This window comes from Etheostoma spectabile, chromosome 7 (genome assembly GCF_008692095.1).
Source record: "Etheostoma spectabile isolate EspeVRDwgs_2016 chromosome 7, UIUC_Espe_1.0, whole genome shotgun sequence".
In the NCBI taxonomy this organism is placed as follows: domain Eukaryota; kingdom Metazoa; phylum Chordata; class Actinopteri; order Perciformes; family Percidae; genus Etheostoma; species Etheostoma spectabile.
In genome coordinates, this window is record NC_045739.1 from 19,097,927 (window position 1) to 19,112,691 (window position 14,765).

General features: G+C 39.3%; 2 protein-coding genes across 2 annotated transcripts in view; one reads left to right on the top strand and one right to left on the bottom strand.

Moving 5' to 3' along the window:
- The window catches only part of e2f1 (E2F transcription factor 1), a 408,003-nt gene that overhangs the window by 171,797 nt on the left and 221,441 nt on the right, over window positions 1-14,765 (bottom strand). The window lies entirely within an intron of this gene.
- The window catches only part of chrna4b (cholinergic receptor, nicotinic, alpha 4b), a 10,963-nt gene continuing 3,871 nt past the window's right edge, over window positions 7,674-14,765 (top strand). The window contains exons 1-4 of the mRNA XM_032520847.1: window positions 7,674-8,007; window positions 10,406-10,557; window positions 11,806-11,850; window positions 11,940-12,049. Of these exons, the coding sequence (XP_032376738.1) occupies window positions 7,956-8,007; window positions 10,406-10,557; window positions 11,806-11,850; window positions 11,940-12,049 (359 nt within the window). The 5' untranslated portion in view covers window positions 7,674-7,955. The remainder of the gene's footprint in view (window positions 8,008-10,405; window positions 10,558-11,805; window positions 11,851-11,939; window positions 12,050-14,765) is intronic.

The following is a 14,765-nucleotide window of genomic DNA, read 5'->3' on the forward strand; positions in this document are numbered from 1 at the left end:
TTTAAGATGTTCAGACAGAACACTGCAAACAGTCACAGAAGTGAGTTAAGACAGTGGGTTACATGGGACATAGCGTTGCTGAGTGAACCAGCTGGATGGCTCCATCACTAAGAGTTAAAGGCAAAACAACATTGCAGTGGGTGGTCTTCTACCATGGCGGATGAACATCACCTTTGGGAAACTATAGTGGCACACTTACAGTTTCCTCTTATTTCCCATTTGTAATTATGTCTGGCCCCAAGCGTTCACATACCATGCAAACGTGTTGAATAAAGCAATATTGCATGATTGACAGGAAATCCCCCCTCCAGGGCTACACTGATACCTTACACCTCAGAGAGAGGATGAGAAGATAGATAACAAACTCATTTTACAACAGACAAGGAAAGTTAACCAACAATGTCGCTGAATGAGTCTGTCTCCAAACTCTTCAGCTTTGTCTTTTACAAATGGTGTCCTGTGTGCAGTTCAACAGAAATTGACACATAAATGCCTTTGCTTTGAAAATACTGAGTCAGCAGTGGCAGCAGAGGAACGTAGGGCTCAAATCCTTTACGCATAGTAATTAAACTATAATTTGAATTTTTCTACACACACTGCGTACCAACAGATTTTACAGTATTGGCTTAAATCCCAGGTTGCTGTTGAGTCCAATATGGATGTTGCATAATCTCAACAAAACCACCGAAAGCCTAGTTCCAATTGCAATGCTACAGGGGTTTGCATAAGTTTACGCAGCCATGCTAAAGTTGATTAAAAAGAGGAAAATGAAAAAAAGGAAAATCCAGCCTTTAAAGGACACCAATTTTCTTTGTGAATGAATTATATATTGTATATAAATAGATGTTCTTCCTCAAAATACAGGGGGCATAAATATACACACCAATGTTAAATTCCCATAGAAGCAGGCAGATTTTCATTTTTAAAGGCCAGTTATTTCATGGATTCAAGATATGCATCCTGATAAAGTTCCCTTGGCCTTTGGAATTGAAATAGCCCCCCATCATCACATACCCTTCACCATACCAAGAGATGGGCATGGGGAACTTTCCACAATATCACCTCTCAATGCAAATCAAACCAGCTATAAAGCTAACTGAAATAACACCATTTTCAGTAGCATTACTCAGTAACCCAGTCACATTTGTTAAATGTATTAAACAATTTCAATGCCATAGGGATTAAGTCAGAACACTATTTCTTGAAACTGCCTTTAGCAAAGACAGGTAGGGAAATGAAGGGCTAGTGTGGGGACCATGCAGAGAATTAACTTGAATGTTAAGGAGTCAGGTGAAGGCTGAAGGACATCCTCTGCCCCCAGCTCGTCTCTTTCCAACATGGAGAACAACAAAGAGACCTTCTGTTAGGCAAGTTTGAGTGTATTATAGAGAATAGTTAACATTCTGTTGAATCAAAGGGGAAGGCCATTTGCTTTGAAAGTACTGTATATTACTAGAAGTTTGTTATCGGTTGTTGCTATAGGAAAACAAGAAACACTTCCGTTAAGAATTGGGAAGATTAGGTCATAGAAATTCAAGTAATGGAAATTAAATGTGATATTTTGTGTCCACAACATGCTGAAACGAGCAACAGTTTTTACATTTTAAAAATTAATATTGATAAGAAAATTCAGACTAGCTACTATGATAATGGTTTATTTAAAAATGATCTTTTATTTTTTATTGGCCTGAAGTTATACTTACCTAATTTTATACATTGGAGGCAAAAATACAGACCTGGCTAAATGTGAAATGAAATAATTTTTTTAACAAGGCATTGATAAATTAGATACTGACATTTCAAGATCTTCCCTTTGCTTGGCCAACCCCATATTTTAACTGTCAGGGAAATGTCTTTAGTAAAAAGTGTGTCACAAAAGGCACAGTTGTAATGTATGGGTAATATTCTCACTCAAGGAGATTCATTTCTGGGTTTTACTCCATTTGTTTATCACTGTTTGGCAACTGACGAGGAGCTGCTGTTTTTTTTTATGTGATAAAGAAATATATTTTATGTCTTTTCCCCCCAGTAATACTCTCTAATGTGTGTTGCCCTAACATTGACATTTTTTTTGCTTAAGGTATAGCTATCGTTTCCTTTACTAACTAGTGACATCCATAAACACCATTATAAAAGTTGTTCCAATGGATCTGTAACATCATGTCGATCAATCTATTAACGCTGTCAATGGACACAAAGGCAGGACTGCTGTTGTCATGGGCATAGTATCAGTTGGTTTTATGGTGTTTGTGCCTATTGATTTTCACTGTAATGAAAATATTAACAATGTCAAACAGCACTGACACCAGCATCTGGCATCAAGGTCGCCATTTAATTGCCACATTGTCTTAATAATGAAAAGACAATACTTGATGTCTTTCAAGAAATAATAGTTACTGTACAATATTGTTACCCTTTTCATCCAAGATATCAACTGAGATGGTGACATTTTGGTGTGATTGTGTGTGTATGTGGTTTACAGATGGCATTCACCTCACAGATGCTGCAGGTGCACCATCTTTGTTGGGATCTGCTCACTGGCCATCTCGCCTTACCCCTGGGCTGTTGCAGGTGGGTTCACAGTTGGCATCGGACTATGTCAGTATTTGCCTTTGCCTACAGCATTCAGGATGACTTCAACATCCAGCCACTGCTTCAGGGTGCTGGGGTGGCTTGTGGCTCACAGGTAGAGTGGTTGGTTCAATCCCAGGTCTGGCCACATGTCAGGCCACATGTCAAAGCGTCCCCAAGTTGGTCCCTGGATGCTGTATGTATAGCTGTCCACTGCTTCTAACACTATTAGGATGGGTTGACATGCAGAAATAGAATTTCACTACTGGTGGGTATGTGATGATGAAGAATAAAGGTTTAAAGCTATAGTGCGTAGTTTCTGTCGCCCCCATGACGATTTCTAAATAATAACAATGTCACGGAGCACAGTGGTCCCTGAAGCATTACTCAAAGCAGATTTAACTGGTAATGGAGTTCCTTGTACAAAGGTACAATGCAGGTGAAGGTATGAAAACAGCAAGCAAAAACGTGGTCAAAAGCAAGCAAGAGGTCATACAAAAACACAGGGAAGAGACACTGGGAATGATGTGAGTCATGAGGTACAAGAAACAATCTGGCAACTGACCAGGGATCTGGTCAAGATCTACATTCATATGCATACAAGGCTTTCACAGAGAAGAGACACAGATATTTCAGAAAAGTTTTCTCTCCTTGAAAAAACAAAAACAAACCGTAGTCATGATTTACAGGTGATCTTGGCAACCCTAGTAGGCAAGGTGTTTATGCATGTGTGAGATGAATGTCTGTGTGGGTAACTTGTGTGGACACACGTTAGTGTGAGTGTAACAAAGAGAGCTGTGTGAATCACTAAGGCAAAGCATGCGCTGTTGAGCGCTATTGCTGACCTTGTGGTCTCAGATCCTGGGGCTGTTCCAGGGAGCTCTCCTCACAGAGGCTGACTTCATATAGAACACTCGGTGATATGATCAATACTACAGATGTTTTACTGGGATTTGGAAGCCCATCATAAATGCTATGTATTATTCAATCCCACACCATTGCTATTGACGGCTGTCTCATTACCATTAGATCTATAATGCATCCTTCCCCTAATCTTGTTGTCATATGGATGCATTTATACCTGCTAACAGGGCTATGTCCATGTAGAACATCTATCTGGTTGTCATTGATCACAGAGTAGTGTACCAGCCAACCAGTGGTAAGTTAGGGTTATTTAGACATTAAGTAAAAGTTCTGTTCTTTGATGATTGGTGGCTTAAAGCAAATCTAAAACCCAGCAAAAAAACTCCCGGCTACAATGTTGGTATAAACAGAAGAATCTTGAAACATGACTTTTAATTGCAAATGCACAAAATGAACAAGCTCCTCCTTTTCCAAAATATAGGTTCTTTGCTTTCTGAAAGAGAAAGGTTGTTTTTGAAGTTTGTCCGAATTATTTTGAATGTTAAACAAACTACACAAACTAGATCTTAAAGCAACACTATGCAACTTTTCTCTCTTTGGTCCTCCCACGGGTTGTCTCATTGGAACTACATGTCGCATGATCGCCGCCTCAGCGCGAGCTGCTGCAAGGCCTAATGAAGAGGGAAAAGTTGCATAGTGTTGCTTTGAGTAACTAGCAAAGCATTGAAAGGAAAGCAATGCAGTAAAAAAAAAAAAAACATCCTACAAAATCATTAAACTAAATGAGATACCAACACTAAACCTAGTTTTCTAGTTGTTTTCTAGTTTTTTTTCCCCAACGGTCACATTTTTCAATTTTTAGAATGTGCATTCCATTAGTATCCCATGCAGTACTCATAAGGGGCCAGTATACTCTGTCAGAAGTGGGCCAACCACGCTTTCCTACCACTGGGTTAGGACAGACTGTGTCCAACTGTTTCTGTAATTTTCCAGAACTGGCAATTCAATGTTCACACCCACTTTGCCAGCTGTGTGAAGGTGAGAAAGCAGCCAGAGTTTGAACTTCACACTCTAGCTCTCTTTCTTCCTTATTGACAAAACAATTGTTGCTACATTTACTGTGAACAACAGAATGCAACACTATGAAGGTCTATCAGGAGAGACAATTTGAAAATGTGCACTGTTAATCCCACATTTCACTAATACCATGTCTCACCCATCTCTATGATGGCCAACTTGTCACCCTGCCTTCCAGTGTTGCCATTCGGAACAGCTATAAACACACTTGCTTTTCTGACATGGTCATAAAACATGTCTTACAAAGTTTTGATTGAGTGTACCCCAGCCCTTGTTGTGCTGCTATAAGAAGGAATTGCACAGCCGCTTGGGACATGAATGGTGTGATTGAATTGAGCAAAACCAATTCCGAACCAGGATCATTCATTCACTTTTCTGTGCATAATTGTGTCTGGTTCTTTAAGTCTATAATGTGGAGTCTGGTGGAGATTAGCAGTGAAGTAGCAGGAAACCTTTTTATTTGACCACACATTCTTTCATTGGGTCGCATTAAACCTATGATGAAAAGTACGTAAAACAATACATATTATGTAAAATATGAAATATTACAGTTCATGCCAAGTGTACTGTCGACCTTGTCTCAATCTAAGTCTTCAACAAGTAAAAAGCCTCTTCACATTTTTAACAATAAATTATCAATAATATTGATAAGTTATTGATGATGATGACAGTTAATTGGTTGAATAATTTATTTTCCCTGTGCTAGAACAGCAGAGTCAAACCGACTCAATTGTACCAGTCTACCATAAGTTTTCCATGAAGAAATAACGTGCACAGACTGACTTATCAGTATTATATTCCAGAGCACACGATTTCTTGTGTGGTTACATCGTGTTTTCCCACCTTTTATCTCTCATAATTCTCTGTCTCTCCTGCATTTTCTCTGCACGTGTAAAGACTTGTGAGAGAATGATGAGCAGAAGCACATTATGACGATGAATAATCTAGGTTTGGCAGGGTATCCAGTCCTTTCAAGCCCAAGTGGAGTTTTGAGTTGTTGGTGTTGAAAGTGACATTATGTAACTTGTTTACCATAAAATAACAGCTTCAAAATCATGTTGATGCTTCGCTGACTAATGGGGACAAAGGTGGCTCTGTCATTCCCATTACCCACCCCTGACACCTGTAACTTTGTTGGGCGGGTACAATCTCACTGGAGAAGTGCTGTAACGCTATATGGCACTATCACTAATTTTGGTGAAACTGGATCATATTTTATGGAGAACATACTTTCTTGTTTTACCTCTGATGGCCTTTGGCTGCTCTGCTTGGTTCTGATTTTCTCGTTCGACAATAGCTGATGGGTTCTGAGATTTAATTTCAGTCAATGTGTTCCGCTTCTTTTCCTTATTACCATCCCTAGAGGTCTAAAATGTATGCATACAATAGCTTTACAAACCACTTGCATTGAAAGGGCTGTCAAAAACTCTGTGTAGCTCACTATTTTCTGGTGCCAGATTTTACAACTCTGGGAACTCAGGGATTTGTATGTAGCAACCACCCACCTCATCTGCATCTGCTCTAACATGGCCACAGAGGGTCAGCCGGTGTGTTTAGGTTGTGACCATCTGAGAGGTCAAAGTGTGTGCTTAGGGATCACCAAATTCTTTCCGATTTCAAGTCAAATTATTATGGAGGCGGCTGCGAGAGGTGACTATTCCCGGCCCTTATTCTCCCTTACCACTGGAAGAGCGCACAGATGGTCCTTTTCAGCTGAGGCCACAGAGAGAGCTTATACGTGTTTATATGTGGGTGTTAGATAAGCTAATATATGTCAACCACCAGGCTGTAACTGGCGTATTTGTGCACCCTGCCCTTTACTGAAAGTGAAAATTTCCTCTTCCAGTGGCTCCCTGCGGCTGCGTTGTCCCACTTACAAATTCCTGCTGGACTCCTGTCAGCAATCCAACTAAATAATCGGCCATCAAATCTCTGAGGGTAAGAATGTACATCTGCGCTGTGGCAACACACCGGTGAGAGGAATCTCTTCATCTGTCAAGTCACTGTTAGTCATCACTGGATCAAGAGAGCCGAGTCTTTGATCAGAAAGAAATCAATATGTACACTGCGGGGGCTTTTCTCTGTGGGCTCAAAGTGTATTAAAAAGAAGCATATCTGACAAAGACATCTACAGCAGCAAAATATATCTCCGCCCGGACCTCTTTTGTTGGACTAAATCATGTAACACAGTCATAAGTTTCAAAGTGGTTTCTTCCTTAGCCAATCTCAAGTAAACATTACTTTTGAGAGTCAAGGTTTTATTTAAGTGTCTTCAGTTATTATCTTTTACTTTGTGTCATCAAAACATGACGACGATGATGATGTTGGCACTGCTGGTGAAAAGTAAAAAGATTTACAGCAACCGTAAACACCTCAAGGAAGTACAACTGTCTGAATAGATGGCCAGCCTTGGCACTGAGCTCTACTGACGTATAAAAGCTGTAAAGCATACTGGCAGTGAAGCACAGAGAGGTTGCAAAGGAATGGAAATCTCTGTCGGTGTGTGAAGCATTATGTGAGAAAAAAAATTGAGAGGGTCAGGGTTGTTTACGTAAAAGGGAAAGGAGGGGTGTAAGGTAAAGGGAGAGGGGGAATTGGAGATTTTATGCTCATGGAAAACAGGGCAGAGAAGACATTGAAGAGTATCCAGAGGTTATATGACTCATGGCCACTTCTACCAGACTGGACTTTGACAGGTATCTACACACAGGCTGCACACACACTGTAACGCAGCTCACATACAAAGATCTGGTCTGCAGAAACACACAATAGCAAACAGCACTGCTCTTGTATACTGTTATGAAAATCTCAACAGATATTTTTTTAGATAGATTTGTGTGTGAGTGAGGGAAAGAGAGAATATATAAACTGTATATATTCTTCTCTCCCTCACACGCACACACAAAAGTAAACTATTATTTCATAGGAAAAAGTGATGGAGAGAAAAAACGGCAAGAAGGTGGAAAGCACATAAGTAGGAGGGAAAGAGAAAATGCACAGAGAGAAATGAGGTGTGTGTGTGTGTGTGTGTGAGAGAGAGAGTGAGAGAGAGAGAGAGAGAGAGAGAGCGAAAGAGGGAGATGAAGTGAGGAGGCGGAGAGATGAGAGGCGAGGGAGGGAGTAATGTAGACAGGGAGGGTGGAGAAGAGCGGGATATAAACCACTTGGATTAAAGATTCCAGCGGAGCGAGGAGGAACTTTAGGAAGTGTTGGGTCAGGGAAACTAAACTACAGGTCTGTGCTCCTTTTAAACGGACACTCAGATGAGCAACTGAAGAGATGGACAGATGGAACCAGGAGGAACACCAGGCCAGGGCTGACACAGACTAACATGACCTCTCCATCTGGCTATTTAACATGATCTTAACCTCCTGAAGACTGAAGACCGGACGGATGACTGACCATTGGGACTGAAAGCCTGCAGAAGTTGGAAGGAGTTCACTATGGATTTATACAAATGTTTGAGCATACTTGTCTTCGGTCTTCCTCCACAAGGTAAATAATTCATGTTGCGGATTCCTAACTTCTCATTTTCAGGGACTGTGTGAAAATATTGTGGTGTGAGGAGTGATTTCTGATATCTGATCAGAAATGGGTGAGCGGATCGTGTATTTTAAATATTTGCTTAAGGGGAGGCTGGCCTACGCTTATTTAAAGGGTGTTTTAACTTTTATACTTGTCAAACAAAATCTATATTTTCATTGATCTTGGGGGAGCATATTCAAGTCAATCAGCACCACCAAAGTTACTGACTGAGCCCGGATCTGTAATAAGTTTAACCGTTGAACAGATTTTTGTACAAAAATAGAGTGGCTGTATTTTCTCTATTTCATTATGTTTAGTTTTGTTTATGTCATGAATATATTATTTTGAAAGTAAGGGAAAGTGTTTTGCTTTAAAAAACAAAAAGGATTCTGCCCCCCTCCCAACCCCGATTATTTATCTGAAAAATCTGACAAGATGATGACCCTAATCATTGTCAAAACTTTCAAGACACAAAAACTTTGTTTTAATTGGACGAGGAGTGAGAAACTGCCTCTGTTGCTTAGTGACCTGGTACCAAGCTCAGTCTGCCTAGAGTTCCAGAGCAGGACTCATACAAAGTAATGTTTTCTGCTCATGCATTACTGGCTTATGACAATACATTGATCAAATTAGGACAGAACTGGGTCTAGTTGCTCTGACACATCTAGATAACTAAGCAGGACAAAACTGTTTGGTTGGTTTGCTTTTCAATTTTATTAACTTTTCTGTAGGATTTACCTAATTAATTTTGTTTCATTCAGGGGAATGTCATGATTTTAAAGGAGAAGGAGCTAGATATTGGCACAAAAATAGAAACATTTAATTTGAGTAAATACATAACAGACAATAAAAGTTCAGGTTGCTCCATGCTAAGTGATTGGTAACACCAGAGTCTGCAAGTGCTAATTATAGTGTCCTGCAAAGCCCATCATACAGTGATGAACTCATCCAACGGCTACCTATTTTCTCCTGCCCACATTACCGCTCTGACCCACACATTGTCACGAGCATGACACCCTGCAAGCTCCCCCCATGTAAACCCATTAGTTGCAGGGCTGCTTTAGAATCTGGTGGAGGGTCCCTCTTTATTGCCATAAACACAGATTACAGTATAACATCAGCTGCCTGATATCACTCTGTCTGAGCTGACGTGATGGAACAAAGGTACCCATGTTGGTTCCTTTCATCTGTAAATGCAAAGACTTTTCAAGGTTGTTGAGCATCGGGACATGTCACACACATTCAGGTAGAAAAGGAAGTAAAGACATGGAGGAGAAAAAGAAGAAGAAGCAGCTAGATCCATTTAATAAGATATTGATCCCAAGCCTTTAAAAACAGATGATGCCAGTATTCAGGCAACTCAAGGACAGTCCATCAGCTTTGATTGAGTGGGTAGGAAAACCTGAGAGGAAGGCCGGCAGCATGACAACACCTGTGTCCCTGTTTTAAAAATACAAGTTAGAACAGCAGAGCATCTTTGTTTAAGACAGATAGATGGATAGGTAGACAGATATAGATAAAGCTTGTGCACAGACAGAACACTATATATACAATATACTAGTGCCAGGCATAATGAAATATCAGTCAGACTGTGCTGAAATAGCCTATGTACGTTGTGCAGGTAATTCAATGATATATCAATTCATCAATGTCCAGAATTATAAAAATACCTAATTGAATATGGAAAAACGATTGGAATACAAAGGACATTGTACTGTACGAGTCTCGGGACGAGCCCTGTGTCTTTAATTGTTCCCAGACCTTGTTAGGTCATCCTGACTGCGGGGGAGGGGATGGGGGGGGGGGTTGAGTTGTTCCGTCGGAGTGGCCATGGCAGAGAGAGTGAGAGGGAAGGATGAGACGTCTCGACAGATCGCTCCATCAGCACGTCTGTTCAGAGACACAGAGGATGTCCTCAGACTCAGATTCATGCTTCCGCTTCTCTCATCTCCTTCCCCCTCCTCCCCCCTCATCCCTCAGATACAGTCCCATGTAACCGTATCCCACCTGTATAATAGAGGTCACCCTCCTTTCAGATTGCACTCTGTACAGTGAATTTTTGTTTAAGGGCAGGGATCAGCTAAATTCCTTATACATGATTGTATTGTAGATGGTACACAAATATTTAGTATTAATATTATGTATTTAAAGTCAAGGTTTCTATTTCAAATACATGTGCAAAAAGAGAAAGGATTAAAACTGGTTATACGTCTATAGAAGGCCACCGTTGTAAATGAGCACAAAGGAGTAGCAATATTAACTACTCTTATATTGTAAGCAAATGTATTGTTTCAAAATACAAAAAAATACATTAAATGACGTGTAAGTGCTGAAAAAAATGTGTTGCTAATCTCTTCTCTCCCCTCAGTTTGTTTCCAAGTTGCACCTCGTGCCCACGCTGAAGAGAGGCTGCTCCATGATCTGTTCGTACATTACAATAAGCTCTCCCGGCCTGTGGAAAACACCTCGGACACAGTGCTAGTCCACTTTGGACTGTCTATTGCCCAGCTTATTGATGTGGTGAGTAAAACCTCACAGCATTGTCAAGTTTCACCAATAGCACCGGATATCATTATTAAAGTCCAACTGAAATAAAATTGCTAATTTCTGCTCTGCTCTCTGCTCTGTGAATCAGACGTTTTCACACAGCCAATCAAATCACTTCTTTTTAAACCATATTTTCAGAAAGCAGTACTGTCACCATTCTATCATAGGCAGATGGTAACCTGCTTAAATGACAACCAAAAATGGTTTTCCTGCTAAATTTTCCTTCTTATCCAACTTACAAACATGAACCCATGTCTCCTCCTGCACCCTAAGCTTGTTGAATGAGCAACAGAACAAACATTCACCAGGGAAAAGTGCAATGTTAACACCAGTTTGCAGGTTGAATAGCTAATAAACTGGTCTGCTGCAGCAAGGCATGTAAACTTACCTGTAAATATCCCTTTGTTAAGTTTAGATTCTGGTTTGGCCCTCTTTCTGTAGTATGCGTTATATTCATTTTGATCATAACAACAACCAGCTCAAAGCTTCACCAGGAAAGAAATGAATCTAAATATACAGATCACCTATCAACGGAAATTAAACCACAACAGAAGAGATGGAATTATTTTCCCAAATTAAATTCAGTTGTCAAGGATGCTAACACTGGCAGTAAAATCCAGACACAGCTGGTCTCAACAAATTAACATCTCTACTATCACTTGCCTCTTGTCTTATCTTCGCATTGCAGACACAAATAATGTTGCAGGGTTTCTGTTGGCTTAAGGTAGTGCTGTTTTATAAGCCCTCTAACTACCATTTGGTGCTGCTTTAAGATTGAATATGTGCAGCCTGCATTGTTACAAGGATGATTCTCCAGGTTTTGTCACACAATTAGTTGTCAGTGCTTGCTTCACATGCCAGTGAGAGTCAGCTCTTGGTGAAGTGTGTTTTCACTGACTGTTGTGTCTTAGATGTTGCAGGGAAAGAGCTGGAGATAGCAACTTGCCAGCAGTGGCTGCAAAGCAATAGAAGACACTGTACAGTGAGAGTGTTTTTGCATGAAGCACTGCCTAAGTGCTTTTTTTTTTCTGGTGTATTACACAACTAATCAGTCTTTATGAATGGAAAGCATGTATGTGGATTTAAAACTGATACATGAAATAGCTTCATTATGAGATGTTCAAAGAAATTCTACCTATGTGCTCACGAATACTGACATACAATTAATTTGAAAAGAAGATGCATGTCACAGTAATTTCTCTTCCGTTTACATGAAATCAGGATGAGAAGAACCAGATGATGACCACAAACGTCTGGGTCAAGCAAGTATGTCATAATGAGAGAAAAAACACATGCAAAACATTCAGTCAAACATAAAGCTACAGAATATAAATATGATGAATGATTTCCAACAGGAATGGAACGATTACAAACTCCGCTGGAACCCGGAAGAATACGAAAATGTCACTTCCATCCGTATTCCCTCAGAGATTATCTGGAGGCCCGACATCGTTCTCTACAACAAGTGAGGATCTGTGTCAATGCAGTAGCTTATTTTCATTTGAAAAAATTGAGAGGATTTCTGGGATGCCATGTTGTCCAAAATGTTCCATATTGTAAAAAGTGAGCTATCCTTGTCCTTTTTCATTTTGAAGCATGTCGAGGTGCTATATAAATACTGTGAAGGTATCAAAACACTCAATCCACAGAGAATTGCAGGCAGCCCACATTCAGAAACTGTTCTTTTAAAAGAGCCGCCAGGACTTCCGTACGGTTCTGGTGTCACAATTACTCTATAGGTACAGTCATTCTGAGAGTGCGTTACGCTAAAGACCCAATAAGGCTAACTAATCAGAGAAGATGGGCTTTTTCAAGAGGTCGACTTAAAGAACAGGTGCTAAAATGGAGCGTTTCAGACAGAGAAACACAGACTATTTGAGAAAAATAATTTTTTGAACATTTAAGCATGCAAACATCTTCTGGTAGAAACCCAAAATAAAAGTATGAACCTGAAAATTAGTATAATGGCACCTTTAAACGTTGCCACATTAAAGGCAAAAATAATCACAGAGCAACTAGTGATTTAATTTCAACAGATGGTATGACTGTAGAGAAAACATGAAGATTCTGTTGCTGTGCCAAACGTCTTGTCCTGTGCCAATGTCATGGAGTAATTTAGCTAAAATAAATGTGAAAAGGTCAGCCTTAATGGATGTGGTTACAAACAACGCTCGGCACATCGTACAAAGCAATACATTACGTTGGGAATTAGAAGACGTAATGTAAATGGGTGTGTTTTTAAGGGCTGTTGAAAAGATGCATCCAGTCGACCTGTGTTTATTTCACTCTAAATAAGGGCAAATCAGCTAATATAAAAACTTTATCAGAAACAGACATTAAATAAAGAAAACTGTCACATTCAAGTCATTACACAAATATCATTTTGCTTCCTTGTGATGAAATATCTATAATATCTTTAAATAATATAGAGGCTCTTGTCATGGCACGCCACAAGTTTGACATAAGACACAGATTAAAACAAGAAAACAACTTAAAATAATTAAATTAATATGCATTTAAAGAGACAAATATTTGGATCTTAAATGTGTGCGTTAAGAGTAACAAATATTATTAACGTCTATGGTTTATTGGCATTTCTTTAACTAAGGTACGGTGCCTCTGCAAAATAGCCTCGGGAAGGAACTTGTTTTGGTGTGTATGTTCGAAGGTTGTTTTAGTTGTGCAATAGAAAACTCTGATTTAACAGATAGTCTAGCTATCTTGATTTACCCTACAGAGATCTGCCAACACAAAGATAGGACATCCAAATTTTTTTTACAAAGGATACAGAATGCAAAATTTTTCATCACTGGTATTCTATTATAACAATAACTATGTCAGTAGGAGAACATAATTGGGGAATTGTATAGCATGATTCAAAATTGTTTCTTTTCTCCTTTTTTTACTCAACAGAATACAGAAATTTGGCAAAGACACAATAAATGGTAAAATATGTATACCATTGACACTTGCATTTATGTCTACATTTTCAAGCAAATAAAACATTGCATGTCCAGTGTTGTGTAAATAAAAATAAAAGGAGATGTGAAATTTGGCAAAATAAATTCTTTTGGTTGCCAAAGAAAAAAATACTGGAAGTCAGGGATCTAATCTCTGAAAACTGTCATGGCGACAGCTGCCCCATCCTCCTCTTTCAAATCCTGCCTTTATAATCTGATTAATCTTTGATGAAATTCTCTCATCGTTCCAGCCCTGTCATGACACAGCTGATCCCCACCCATTACTTCCTGCCTCAGTTCATCATCTGACGAGTCATCTGTCCACCTTGTTGCAATTAGCTTCAGTATATATCCAGATTAGCCATCAGTCACTCTGTGTTAGGTCGTCTATGTTGCCATCATTCTGTTCTGCCTGGATCTGATCAGTTCTGCCATAGCCCTCTGTATTCCTTCTTTGCTGCCAAATGTAAGCCAGTGTTTGACCTAGTAAAGACCATTTAAGGGCCTATATATGTTGCCTTTTAGTCTGTTCAAGTATCACAAATTAGTGTATATCAACGATGTTTAATTTCCGGGATGCTTGTAGATACAGACATAAATGTACCAAATATTGTGTCTTTGCCAAATTTCTGTATTCTATTGAGTAAAAACAGAGAAAAGAAACAAATTTGAATCATACCATATAATTCCCCAATTATGTTCTCCCACTGACATGGTTAGATTAGATTAGATTAGATTATACTTTATTTATCCCACGACGGGGAAATTCTGTTGTTATAATAGAACATCAGTGATGTAAAATTTTGCATTTTGTGTCCTTTGTAGCACTTGTCAGACTTTATAAAGAAGTCATCATTTGTTAAGCCAGACCTTCAAATAAAATAGCTTCTAGCTTGTATTTACGGAAAGTCATTGCTTGTTACAAGAACTATTTAATAACTGCAGTGCTCAAATTGTGGTTAGTGCTAGGTTATGTTTTTTAGTGAGTGGTTAAAAAAAGTCAACTTGCTGGCTTTTTTCAGAGCTGTCAACTGCTAACAATTGACTGAAGACGACCATGAGATGTGGTCAAAAACAAGGACATTTGGAATTAAGACTCTCCACTCAGGTCCACTCAAGTTAGGATTTCTGTCATCTAAAAAGTTGCTGGAAGAATTTGGCCAGAATTAAAGTCTTGTTATGCAACTCTTGATGAAGGTAAAAATGTAAAGTACATTTCCC